General features: G+C 40.1%; 1 protein-coding gene across 3 annotated transcripts in view; it reads left to right on the top strand.

The window, feature by feature from the left end:
* The window catches only part of Dcaf5 (DDB1 and CUL4 associated factor 5), a 97118-nt gene that overhangs the window by 23793 nt on the left and 59825 nt on the right, over positions 1-13500 (top strand). For all 3 annotated transcript variants that reach the window (XM_048362913.1, XM_048362914.1, XM_048362915.1), the window contains exon 5: positions 1293-1422. In XM_048362913.1, coding sequence (XP_048218870.1) covers positions 1293-1422 — 130 coding nt within the window. The remainder of the gene's footprint in view (positions 1-1292; positions 1423-13500) is intronic.

Raw genomic sequence — 13500 nt, 5'->3', positions numbered from 1 at the left:
TCACACCCATGTACACAGTTACCATCCTGCCTGTGGATTGCCAGTCCTGGGGGCTTGAACTCAGGGCCTAAGCACTGTCCCTGAGCTTCTTTTACTCAAGGCCAGCACTCTACCACTTAAGCCACAGTGCCTCTTCCAGCTTTCTCTGTTTATGTGGTGCTGAGGAATCAAACCCAGTGCTTCATGCATACTAGGTAAGCAATCTGTCATAAGCCACATTCCCAGCCTTAGCTGTACTCATTATTGATGTTCAGAGAAACTTGTCCTTACAGTCAGGCAGACCTGGTTGTGAACAGTGCTATGGCTGACTCTCTGTGTACTTAGTAGGTTTGATTCTTCTTTGTCTATTTGTTTGATGGCTAAGATGACTGAGTTCTTCAGCTGCCCAAGGTCCTGTGCAGGACTGCATATGTTAATCATAGACAGAGAGGTGCTGTCTTTGGCTTTAATAGCTTCCATAGAAATATGTCCTTCTAGGTAGCAAACTGATTTCTCCTTCACCTGGAGACTGCTAATTTATGCAGAGGAATACAGGAGTACTAAATGAAGTTGACTAGGAATTGGCTAGATGCATGTTAAGTTGAAGTATTGAGCTTTTTAATTTTTTGTTTGGTTTTGGTTTTTTTGACAAAGGATATTGCTATGTAGACCAGGCCATAGCCTCTAACTTATGATCCTCTTACCTAACAGCCTCTTGAATGCTAAGATTATAGAGGTATACTACCACATATAACTTATTTTTTTTAATATTCTAGTAGTGAATCAAATCATAAAAATTCTACAGTTAGGAATTTAGGGAGCATTTAGGGCATTAGCCATTTAGGGAGTATTGTGAATCTGAGGGGAAAACTGCACCATTGTTTTACCTTATCTTAATATTTTCACCATTTTGCTTTGTCTTTATCAATTTCATTTGCAGTTTAAAACTTACAATTTTATCTAATACATTTAGGTTGAATCTAGTGGAAATGGATTGTAAATTTTTAAAGCTCTTGTGGAATTTAGTTTTACTAATATAAAACAGCTTCCTCCTTTCAGATGTTATATAGTTTCCTGAGTGTTATGATTTAAAATTTTGTCAAACATGTTTAAGTTACTGTTGTGAGACTTTCTGCCTGGCAAAAGTGTGTGCAGGGCTCCGGAGACTTGAGGAAGGGTGCCTTGTGGGATATGTTCACAGTGAAGTTATGGGTCATTAAAGAGTTTGCTCCTACTTGCCCTCACACTCTTGCTTATCGTCTGCCTGCCAATGACCCAAAGGGTGAACTGATCGTAATTTCTCTTTTTCACAGAGCCCTTCTGTCTGGCAAACTATCCATCAGCCTTTCACAGTGTCATGTTTAACCCAGTGGAACCCAGGTTGTTGGCCACAGCCAATTCAAAAGAAGGAGTGGGACTCTGGGATATTCGAAAACCTCAGAGGTGAGCCCCCTTGATTCATAATGTGTTTAGACTTTCCTTCTCCTCGTTTCTCAGTTTGTGTGAATAATCAGCAAGTATGAAAAGCTGTTTAGCAGGTGCTCTCAGTTGGTCATCAGCTAACATGTTCTGCTTTTCTGAAGCCAGGAGAACCTATTTCTAAGCAGAGAGCGAATGAAAAATCCACATTTCTTGTTGAGGGGGAGTCATACATTTCAATTTGGACTCTAGATAGAGTCAGTTCTAGGTAGTAGTCTGAAGGATAGAGAGAACTCTCTTGAGATCCCTCATATTCCGCACATGCACAGGAGCTCTTGGAAAGATGTACCAAATTTATTCCTTCTTACCTACAGGCTCTTAGTCCTAGACTGGAGAGGGTTCCTAGAAGGGCTTCAGAAGAATTGTGAGCTCAAAATTATATGGAAGTTATATAGTATAGATTAAAACACTTTTTAGAAATGTAATTTGTTTGCTTTTTTTCAGTTTCTCAAAAGGATTATTAAGTACAACAGTTAAAGATGATTAGCTACTATGCCATGGTATTAGGAATCTAATCTGTTTTTCCTCTTTTCATTATTAAACAAGTACTACTTACAATTCTGACCTGATAACATGAAGCATCAATGGGGAAATTTTCATTTTTAAAGGATTTGAGGATGGAGGCAAGTAAGAGGCTCTTTGTGTTCCTTAAATTCTGAGGGAATTTTTATGGTTACCTGTAGGTAAAGTTATTCTTGCTTTAAAAAAGAGAGCTAGCTCCTCTGGAAATTCTACATGGAAGTAATTTACCCTTTGTAAAACAGTATTTCAGAAGACTGTCGTGAAAGGAAGGAAGGTTATAATTTATTTCATGGCTTATGGGCTTCAGATAAAAGAGGCAATTAAATATAGAGGATTATCCTCCTTGATTTTTAGTCTAGCTGGTCCAGTGGGCAGTTAGAGTTGGAAAAGCAGACCTGTGTAGCCCAGCCCTGTCAAGCAGGCTTTCCTGTGGCTCCAAAGGGCAGCAGAGATTTCTTTAGTCTTCTCCGTTGCATATACACCTGGCTATTGCATGTCGAGGCAAGCCCCATAACACCTTTACATTGTGTGCTTATGGAGGTTTCCTATCTGTGAAGAAGACAACAACAGTTTATAGGTTCAGCAGTAGTGTTGTCTGCCTCCTCAAACTGTTTAGGAACAACTGTTCTGCTTCATCCATATTATATGAGGCAAGCACTTTTTTTTTTTTTTTTTTTTTTTTGCCAGTCCAGGGGCTTGGACTCAAGGCCTGAGCACTGTCCCTGGCTTCTTCTTGCTCAAGGCTAGCACTCTGCCACTTGAGCCACAGTGCCACTTCTGGCTGTTTTTTTGTATATGTGGTGCTGAGGAATTGAACCCAGGGCTTCGTGTATACGAGGCAAGCACTCTTGCCACTAGGCCATATTCTCAGACAGAATTTGAACTAACTATGCTAGCCTTTTACCATAGTTAGCATAGATAATTATGCTAGCTTTCTCCTTACTTACAATGACAGTGGATAGCTAGCAGCTGGAGTAGGGCCCTGAGCTATACATTGCCAGTGGAAAGTTTGAGTGGAGTGTCTTGAGAAGAGCATGTTTTGTTCTCCCATTTCTTTTTTTTTTATTTATTTGTTTATTAATTGAACACAAATTTTTTGACAAGGTGTTGTGCAAAAAGGGTACAGTTACATAGTAGGGCAGTGTGTACATTTCTTGTGATATCTTACGTCCTGTTTTTCTATCTCTTCTCTAGGTCAGGTAGACATATATACAACATACAATGTATCAAGAACATAGACAGTAGCCACGTGGCCACGCCCAAGAAAGTTCGCCTAGGGTTTTAAATGTAATGTCGATATTAGACCATATGTCGACAGTAGACTTATATGAATGTACATACCTAGCTTTTGAGCTATTGTATTCCCCTGAGAGGTCAATTTTTGACCTTTATATGTTGAGTAATTGTTTGGTTTTAGTTACATACTGTTGGGTCGCTGCCCCAATCCTGTGGGGAATACTATTTGACAAGCAGTTTTTGGTTTCACAGACTTGGTCTCTACTGTCTCTCCGTCTCCCTTTCTTAACAGTCATAGATCAGGGAGATCATGCCCCTTTGTTTTCTGTATTCTAGGCTTGTCTCGCTCAACATTATTTGTTCAAGTTCTGACCATTTCCCTGCGAATAACAATATTTCACCATTCCTAATCGCTATGTAGTATTCCATTGTGTATAAGTACCATATTTTTTGGATCCATTCATCTGTGGAAGGGCATCTGGGTTGTTTCCATATTTTGGCTATTGTGAATTGTGCCGCAATAAACATGGAAGTACAAATGTCTTTTTGATATCTTGGGGTTTGCTGTTCAGGATAGATGCCTAGGAGTGGTATGGCTGGGTCATAGGGTAGGTCTATATTGAGCTTTTTGAGAAACCTCCATACTGTTCTCCAGAGTGGTTGTACTAATTTGCACTCCCACCAACAATGTGTTCTCCCATTTCTAATCCAGTCTCCCTACTAAGTTTCCAGCTGTGTGTTGAGGGGCCATATTCCTTTTACCCCTTGTCTCCTTACACAACTTAATTTCATTCTTCAAAAGACACACCACATCTTCATGTCTCCTAAGTAGTAGGGAGAGGAGGAGGATATTTGAGAGCAATCTCAAGTCTACATGGTGGGGTGACATGCAGAGGAAGGGACAGGGGAAGGCCTAGGCCTAAATGATTATTTCTATCTTCAAATTATCTCTATTTCTTAGATGATTTTGACTGTATATCAACCTGCTTCGTCTACTGCCTGGCCTCTGTAGTCACTATTTCTAGATACAGTGAGAAGTTTCTTATATATCCTAGAACATAATTTGAATCAGATACCAGGATGTATATGGATCATTAAAAAATTTTAGACTGAAGGAACCATGTCACAATACTTAATGTTCTCAACTTTCTTGTCTAGTTATTATGTCTGAGAGATCTTTTTATATCAGCACTTACTGGTTCACTCTTTGAAGGGTTACATGATATGCCATCATGATGGAGTTTCTTCTGTATAAACAGAACATTCTTGTTTACAGTGTTAGGCCATTATAAACATGTTGTGTTCAACTTGGCTGCATATCTATTTTGGCCCACTTTTATAAAATATCTGTAGGGAATCACTGCATCAAAGGGTGTGTGTTTCAAACCTTTCTCTGTTTTTACACATAGTCTTGGCTACAAGCAGGGTGGCCTCGAATTCTTGATTCTCCTCCCTCAGCCTCCTGAGTATTAGGATTATAGGGTTTTGTTGTTTTGTTTTGTTTTGCTGGTACTGGGGTACAGGGCCTCTCACCTTTACTTGACTTGATTGTTCAGCTGGCACTCATCACTTGAGCCATGCCTCCAAACCAGCTTTTTCCTGCTTAATTCCCCAGTCCTTGGGCTTGGACTCAGGGCCTGTACACTGTCCCTGGCTTCTTTTTACTCAAGGCTAGCACTCTGCCTCTTGAGCCACAGCTCCACTTCCAGCTTTTTCTGTTTATGTGGTGCTGAGGAATTGAACCCAGGGCTTCATGCATGCTAGGCAAGCACTCTACTGCTGAGCCACATTCCCTCTCCCCCTGGTTAATTTTTAGATCAATTCTCTCAGACTGGCTTCAAACCTTAATCTTGTGAATTTAAGTAGCTTAGTAGCTAGGATTACAGTTGCGAATCATATGCCTAACCTGATTTTAAATTTTTTTTTTTTTTGGCCAGTCCTGGGCCTTGGACTCAGGGCCTGAGCACTGTCCCTGGCTTCTTCCCGCTCAAGGCTAGCACTCTGCCACTTGAGCCACAGCGCCGCTTCTGGCCGTTTTCTGTATATGTGGTGCTGGGGAATCGAACCTAGGGCCTCGTGTATCCGAGGCAGGCACTCTTGCCACTAGGCTATATCCCCAGCCTGATTTTAAATTTTTGATAAAAATTGTCAGACTGATTCCACTGCTAAAGACTATGTTAACTCACAAAACTACCAGTTATATTTGAAGCTATGTATTTCTCCAGGTCTTCACCAATACTTTACACTGTTGCTAGTCTTCCTGGGAGGAAATGATGGCTTCTTGTTTTGATTTCTTCTTCATTTATGACTAAGGTTTTGTGGCTTCATGGGTAAGCTATAGTTTTCAAAGTCCTTATGGGAGAAAAGTCATTTCATAATGCTAATTGGCAATCTTGACATAATCTGTTTTGGTAATAAATAGAGGATGAGTACAGTTCGGTGGAAACAGTTCGGGATATTTTTGTTTACCTTCTCATGTCTTATAAGATGCTTTGTATGAAATATTATTGGAGCCAATTTTTATTTTATATCCACTGGAGCTTAGGATTAAATTACAGGTCTTTTCATTTGAATTCCCTCAGTATTAGTTGATATGGAGGGAGGGCCCTTTGTCTTCCCCCATGTAGGATTATTTTGTTTCAAGACATAACTTGTCTTGCTAGCACAGTTGCTTAGAAACTCCAATCCAGATCTTGGGGCAGGTCTGAGTCCCTTGGGAGGACAAATCCCTTAGGAGAGCAAGATCTATTTCAAGAATGCTTAAATGTAGGAGGAGCTTTAGAGGATTAATCCCTTATAATTGCAGGTAGAATTGTGTATGCTCATGTATCTGAGTAAACATATGTCACTTTTTTTCCCCCTTAGGACAGAGAACTTTACCAGGTTTTTATAGAGATCTTTGATTTTAAAAGGATAAGAGTGTTTGGTATTTTGAAGATTCTAGGTTTTGAGCTATTTGTGATTTCCTTAAAAGGCTTATAAATGACTTAAAGCTTATAATAGGCATGGACTTATGAGTGAATTTGGAGCCTGTTTGAAGGGCTACTGGCCTCCTAGAAACACTTGATCTCCTGAAGCAATGAGGGGCTTCTCACTGAACACTTTTCTTTTTTAATTCAACCTATGTATTACTCAATTCTTGAATATTTTTTCTTGCCTACTTCTAATCTAAGCTATATTGTTGTACTTTAGTTTGGAAACTTGTAGATTTGTTAACAGGGTCTTACTTTTGACCCACTTCTGAGCTTCAGTGGATGAGAAGACTGGATGGAAGAAAAAGTGTTAGCAGTAGAAAGGAGTTTACTTGTCATCTGATCTGATTTCCTCATTGAACAGATTAAGAAACAAGCCTAGTGAGGTAAGGGAAGCAGATGATCTTCATGGCTTAGGATGTAGGATGAGAAACTACAACTTACATAGGAATCGGGCTGTATTCTTTAGTAGCTATGTGATGGTGAGCAAATTCTTTCACTTTTCATTATTAAGATAATGGCAATAATATGAGTACCTTATTTAATCCTATGACAGTACTATGAAGTAGGGTTTATTATTTTTATTTATTTTTAATAATTATAGTATTTTTGTTTTAATGATAAAGGTCCTAAGGCATAGTGAGGTAAAATAAGTTGGTTAGATTGTCTATCCTTAAATGTTAACCCCTTTCACTGTCTCATGATCCATTCACTGACTTCATGCTGGATCACCAAGTTTCTTTTCTATCCCTAGAAACTCACATGTTGTATTTATTTTGCTCTGTAGCTTTAGAACAGGAGTTACAAACCAGCTGCCCATGGACCATATTCAACCCACAGCATTACTTTAGAAAATTAAGTTCAGAAAATTAAACAGAGAAACTGTAATTCTATCATCTCTTGAAAAAGTCAAGAGATCAGCCTTTTTGTCATATGGTAGCACTCAGCCAAAACTAAGTTAGAGGTGCTCCTTAAACATTACTATATGTTAAGAGTCTCACTACTTTTTTTTCTGAGCACGTAAATTATGTTTTATTGTTCTTTAAAAGGGTTCAGGGTTTGGTTTTAATCAGGCTGCACACCTCTCTCTCATCAGTCTGACATCACTTCTATGTCAAACTGGCTTCAGCTAGCAATACTTAATTAAATCCAAAACAACAAAAGTTCTAATTTTCTCACTACTTCTTGATGTCTTAATACAGTTGCAACTCTTGCTTCACATTACCTACCCAGCTTCATAGAGATTACAGTTAGAAGGGTCAGCTTTAGGGATGTTAGTGGTAAAGAGTAGGCCATGGGGAAGGAAAACGTGAATATAATTGTCTAAGAAAGAAAACTTCACATCTATAACTTTACATATGTTTCTTATTTGAACCAGGTGTCTTTTATTTCATTCAGATGTCCTTTTCTGATGTCCTTTCAGAATCATCCTTTTGGTTACTGCCAGTACCTCTTTTGTCTTGCTTGGACTGTTGTATTGGCCTTTGAACAGTTTTCAGAATGAAGGCTCTCTAATGTCTAGAGGATTTGGGAAAAAGTTTCTTCCACTGTTGCTGCCACTTTACTTGTCACATGCTTTTCCTCAACTGTTTAGGCTGTTGGCTCTCCCACCTCGTCTTTCCCTTCTATTCTTTTTAGCTTCTGTCAGAAACTGTTAGTTCTGTGACAAGTACCAATGTCTTGCTTTGACAAGAATAATAAAGAGTGTTGTTCTATCTTACTTAATAATAAAATTAGGGCAAACCAGGAATCTCTATAAAGATTCACTTTATAAGATAGCACTTTTAGGTGTTGTGTAAATGACACATCAGAAGATGGTCAGTGAGTGTAAATTCCTACTGTCAGAGGAAATTTCTCTGAGGACTTTGTAGGATTCTCTAGATTAAATGTCTATTCTTTGATTCCTGTGCCAATTCCTTTTCTGCAGAAATCAAATTCATGATAAATTTTCTTCTGAACAAGCTAGGCAGTCTTTGCCATATTACATTTGAGGGTTGTTCATTCTATTATGAGAAGCTAGAGCCTAAGGTTTAACATCAAAGACTGCAAGAGGGTAGCTCATGGTTTGTTTAAAGAATGAGGCTCTCTTGACCTTTTCCTCCTTTCTTTCAGAATAGACAAAGTTATCAGAGTAAATAAAGACTTCTCATACTTTTTTTTTTTGGTGTCAGTCTTGGGGCTTGAACTCTGGCTTTGGCACTGTCCTTGGGTTGCTTTCGCTCAAAGCTAGAGCTCTACCACTTGAACCACAGCTCCACTTCTGCCTTTTTTAAAATCTGTAGTTTAATAGAGATAAGAGTCTTACGGACTTTCCTGCTGGGGCTGGCTTTAAACTGTGATTCTCAGATCTCAGCCTCCTGAATAGCTAGGATTACAGATGTGATCCACCAGCAACCAGCTTCTTACACTTCTTAAACAAGACCCAGGAACATTATACTCCGCCCCCTGACCCCCCCCCAAAAAAAACAACAACAACAACAGATAAGCCAGATTCATTCCATTAAAATAAATTTTAAAGTGCTTGCCTCGTATACATGAAGCCCTGGGTTTGATTCCTCAGCACCTCATATATAGAAAAAAGTGGGAAGTGGAGCTGTGGCTCAAGAGATAGAGTACTAACCTTGAGCAAAAAGAAGCCAGGGACAGTGCTCAGGCCCTGAGTCCATGACCCAGGACTGGCAACAAAAATAAAGCAATTTAAAAACAAATAAATTTTACCAAAGATACAAGTAAGTGAGAAGATAAACCAGACTGATAATAAACTCATAATACATATATTGTACAATAATTTGTATCCAAAGGTATGAATAAATCAGTAAAACAAAAATGTAGATGTTTTTTAAATGCCTTAATTGGGGCTTAAACTCAGGGCTTCTTGCTCTTGCTTGGCATTTTCACTCAAGGCTGAGCAAAAGTTGAGCCACAGTCCACTTCTGGCTTTTTGTTGGCTAATTGGAAATAAGAGTCTCTTGTACTTTTCTACCTACGCAGCCTTCATACCTCAGAATCCTCCTGAGTAGCTAGGATTATAGATGTGTTCCACCAGTTACCTGATTTAAAACTTATGTTTCTTTTTTCTTTTTCTTTTTTTGGTGTGTGTGGATGCTGGTCCTGGAGCTCAAACTCAGGGCTTAGGCACTGTCCTTAAGCTTTATTTTTTCTTCTCAAGGATAACACTCTACCACTTGAGCCACAGGATCCACTTTTAGCTTTTTTGGTGGTTCAATGGAGTAAGGGTCTCATGGTTTTTCCTGCCTTAACTGGCTTTGGACCGTGATCCTCAGATCTCAGTCTCCTGTGTAGCTGGGGTTACAGGTGTGACACTGGCACTTGGCCAAAAGTTTGTTTTTAAAACCAGCAGAAATGTTAAACAGGTGCTTTCCAAGCAATTTATCCAAAATAGCCAATAAAGAATAATATTGATAAGAGTGTGGACCAAATGAAACTCATATATTCAAGGCAAATCTCAACTGGTAGAACTGTTAGGGAAAACTATTTGTCAGCATCTACTGAAGTTAACCATATGTGGCTTAGTGGTAGAATGCTTGCCTAGCATGCAGGAAGCCCTGGGTTCAATTCCTCAGTACCAATAAATAGAAAAAGTAGGAAGTAGTGCTGTGGCTCAAGTGGTAGAGTGCTAGCCTCGAGCAAAAGAAGTTCAGGGAGGGAGAGGGCCCAGGTCCTGAGTTCAAGCCCCAAGACTGAAAAAAACCCAACAACAACCAAAGGGACTAGGAATGTGGTTTAGTGGTAGAATGCTTGCCTAGCATGCATGAAGTCCTGGGTTCGATTCCTCAGTACCACATAAACAGAAAAAGCCAGAAATGGCACTGTGGTTCAAGTGGTAGAGCACTAGCCTTGAGCAAAAGAAGCTCAGGGACAGTGCTCAGGCCCTGAGTCCAAGCCCTTGGGCCAGCAAAAAAAACAAAACAAAACAAAAAAAAACACCAACCAAAGACAGGAGTATTCTTGGCTGCTTTATTCCTAATAGCAAAAAGCTGAAAACAACTTAAGTGTCCAGTAAAGAAAACTGGGTAAAGAAACTGTGGAATAACCATACAATAAAATACTATGCCAGCATAATAAGAAAAGAACAAACTATAAATATACACATCGACATGGATGAGCCTCACAGTTGTGATATTGAATGACAAAATCCAGGTACAAAGTTGTCTGTACTGTATGATTCTGTTTATATATGATGTTCAAAGCACAGGCAGGTTATAGATGTCAGAATAGCTATCTGAGGTTGAAGTCTTGATCCAGAGTGGTTTCATTGGTATTTACCTACTGAAAAATTCATTGGCTACATTTACATAAAATAATAGTGCAGCTTACTGTGTTATGTATATCTTTCTATTTGTTTTCTTTTTTTTTTTTGCCAGTCCTGGGGCTTGGACTCAGGGCCTGAGCACTGTCCCTGGCTTCTTTTTGCTCAAGGCTAGCACTCTGCCACTTGAGCCACAGTGCCACTTCTGGCCATTTTCTGTATATGTGGTGCTGGGGAATTGAACCCAGGGCCTCATGTATACGAGGAATGCACTCTTGCCACTATGCCATATCCCCAGCCCCTTGTTTTGTTTTTCATGGAACTAATGATTGAACCTGGTACTTCGATGTATGCTAGCTAAGCACACTACCACTGACCTTTACCCAGCCCGTGTTACTTTTAAAAATAAGCTTGGTCTATGAGGCTTGAACTCAGGGCCTAGGCGCTGTCCTTGAGCTCTTTTGCTCAAGGCTAGCACTCTACCACTTTGAGCCACAGCTCCACTTCCAGTTTTTGAGTGGTTAATTGGAGATAAGAGTCTCTTGGGGACTTTTCTGCCAGGACTGGCTTCAAACAAAGATCCTCAGATCTCAGCCTCCTGAGTAGCCAGGATTACAGGTGTGAGCCACCGGTCCCCAGCTGCTTCAGTTCCCAGCTGCTTCTTCATTTTAAAATCCAAGGTCATTTTTGCTTCAAGTGAGTACTTACCTTCTTCCCTGTAATTCCAGTGGCTGTAGCAGCAGGATCAGCTCTTTAAGGAGCTGGCTTGCAGGGGCAAACAGGAAAAAAGAAGAGAATTAGGAGAAACTAGCCTTTTAGACAACATTACAAACTCAAGGCTGAAAAGCTGGGGTTTATTAATGTCTGGTTGTCAGGATGTTGAAGACATGCCTTCTAGTTAACTACCCCTTTCTTTCTTTTCTGACTTAGCTTTGTCATGTACACCAACACAATACTTAGGCAAATGTCTCATATTACCGAAAGCCTTTTTTTTCTCCCTAGCACTATATACCTTTCTGAACTTCTTTCTTTGTACTCTTACTATAATCCTGGCTAAAATCCTAGAGTCCTGTATAACTCTCCTGTCTCTCTCTCCCTCTGGTGTAAGCAGCCTTGTTCTGTGCTAGTTCCAGGCTAATCTTTTCAGTATCATAAAGCCCCTGCTCCATTTCATACCCATTTCACTCCATAAAGAGCTGGCTGCATTGGCTCTTTACCTTCCTTGTTGCTTATAGCACATATCCTTAAAACACAATTTTTATTTTATTTTTATTTTTTATTTTTATTTTTATTTTTTATTTATTTTTTATTTTTTGAGCACTGTCCCTGGCTTCTCTTTGCTCAAGGCTAGCACTCTGCCACTTGAGTCACAGCGCCACTTCTGGCCATTTTCTGTATATGTGGTGCTGGGGAATCGAACCCAGGGCTTCAAGTACACAAGGCAAGCGCTTTTGCCACTAGGCCATATCCCCAGCCCTAAAACACAATTTTTGCTCTTGCCCTGTCCCTGAGCTTTAGCTTCTTGTTATCATTATTCACCATACCTTCAGAACCTATCATATAGGATGCTCTAAGAAGATAAATGTTACCCCTCCCTTCCCCCTCACCTACCCTCTCCCTCTCTCTCTCCTCCTATCCCTCTTACCTTCTCCCCATTTGCCTCTTTCCTTTTCTTCCCCCCACCCCCCTGCCCCCCAAGCTGGCCTTCAACTCAGAATCATCCTTCCTGTTGAGTGCTAGGTATGAAATATCTCACCCAAGATCTCTTTTTTACTTCATTTTTCTTTAACCACTCAGTCAATTCCTACTTAACAAGATCAGATGGTTATTAAGCTATCATAAGACCTTCTTTTTTTTTTTTTTTTGGCCAGTCCTGTGGCTTGGACTCAGGGCCTGAGCACTGTCCCTGGCTTCTTTTTGCTCAAGGCTAGCACTCTGCCACTTGAGCCACAGCGCCACATCTGGCCATTTTCTGTATATGTGGTGCTGGGGAATTGAACCCAGGGCCTCATGTATACGAGGCAGGCACTCTTGCCACTAGGCCATATTCCCAGCCCCCATAAGACATTCTTGCTAGAACTTTGTGTTACTAAGCTTCCTTTATTCATCATACCCCTAGCATCCAGCATAGTTTTGGCACTGAGCATGTATCTAATGAATGAAATTTACTTCTATAGGAGTCTAGTACTATTGGAAAGTATTTCTTTTTTTTTTTTGGCCAGTCCTGGGCCTTGGACTCAGGGCCTGAGCACTGTCCCTGGCTTCTTTTTGCTCAAGGCTAGCACTCTGCCACTTGAGTCACAGCGCCACTTCTGGCCGTTTTCTGTATATGTGGTGCTGGGGAATCGAACCTAGGGCCTCGTGTATCCGAGGCAGGCACTCTTGCCACTAGGCTATATCCCCAGCCCTGGAAAGTATTTCTATATTTAAAAAATCTCTGCAAGCACTTACTGTCTGCTGTATTCATGTTACATGTGTCATCACTACTTTTGCCATTGTTTATGACTTATCTGTAATGTAAACCAGTCTTTTTTCCATCAGTCCTGGGACTTGAACTCAAGGCCTGGGCTCTGGTCCCTGAGCCTTTGCTCAAGGCTAGCACTCTACCACTTAAGCCACAGTGCCACTTCTGGCCTTTTCTGTATATGTGGTTCTGAGGAATCGAACGCAGGGCTTCATGCATGCTAAGCCACATTTCCAACCTAAACTAGTCTTTGTCCTTACCAACGTGCAAGGATTGTGTCTCAAAAAAGAGGCATGTGTGCTAATTTGTATTATTATTATTTTTTCTGTGAATTTTAAAGGACTGGGCTGTGTTTCACCTTAGATCTCTAGTGCCTAACACTATTCTTGGAATGCTATGGAAATATAGTAAATATTGAATTAGTACTTATAGTCTGAATTTTCAGAAAGCCAGTTTTCTATAACATTTATGGGTTTATAATCTCTGTTTATAGTGGCATGGATCAAGGTGTTGTATATAAGGAAAAAATTCTTAGATGAGGTTGTAAGGGTTTTCTCTGGGAGAAAGGTAGTTTATAT

This window comes from Perognathus longimembris, chromosome 14 (genome assembly GCF_023159225.1).
Source record: "Perognathus longimembris pacificus isolate PPM17 chromosome 14, ASM2315922v1, whole genome shotgun sequence".
NCBI lineage: Eukaryota > Metazoa > Chordata > Mammalia > Rodentia > Heteromyidae > Perognathus > Perognathus longimembris.
Note: the sequence above shows the minus strand (reverse complement) of the source record. Positions and strands in the feature narration are given on the sequence as shown.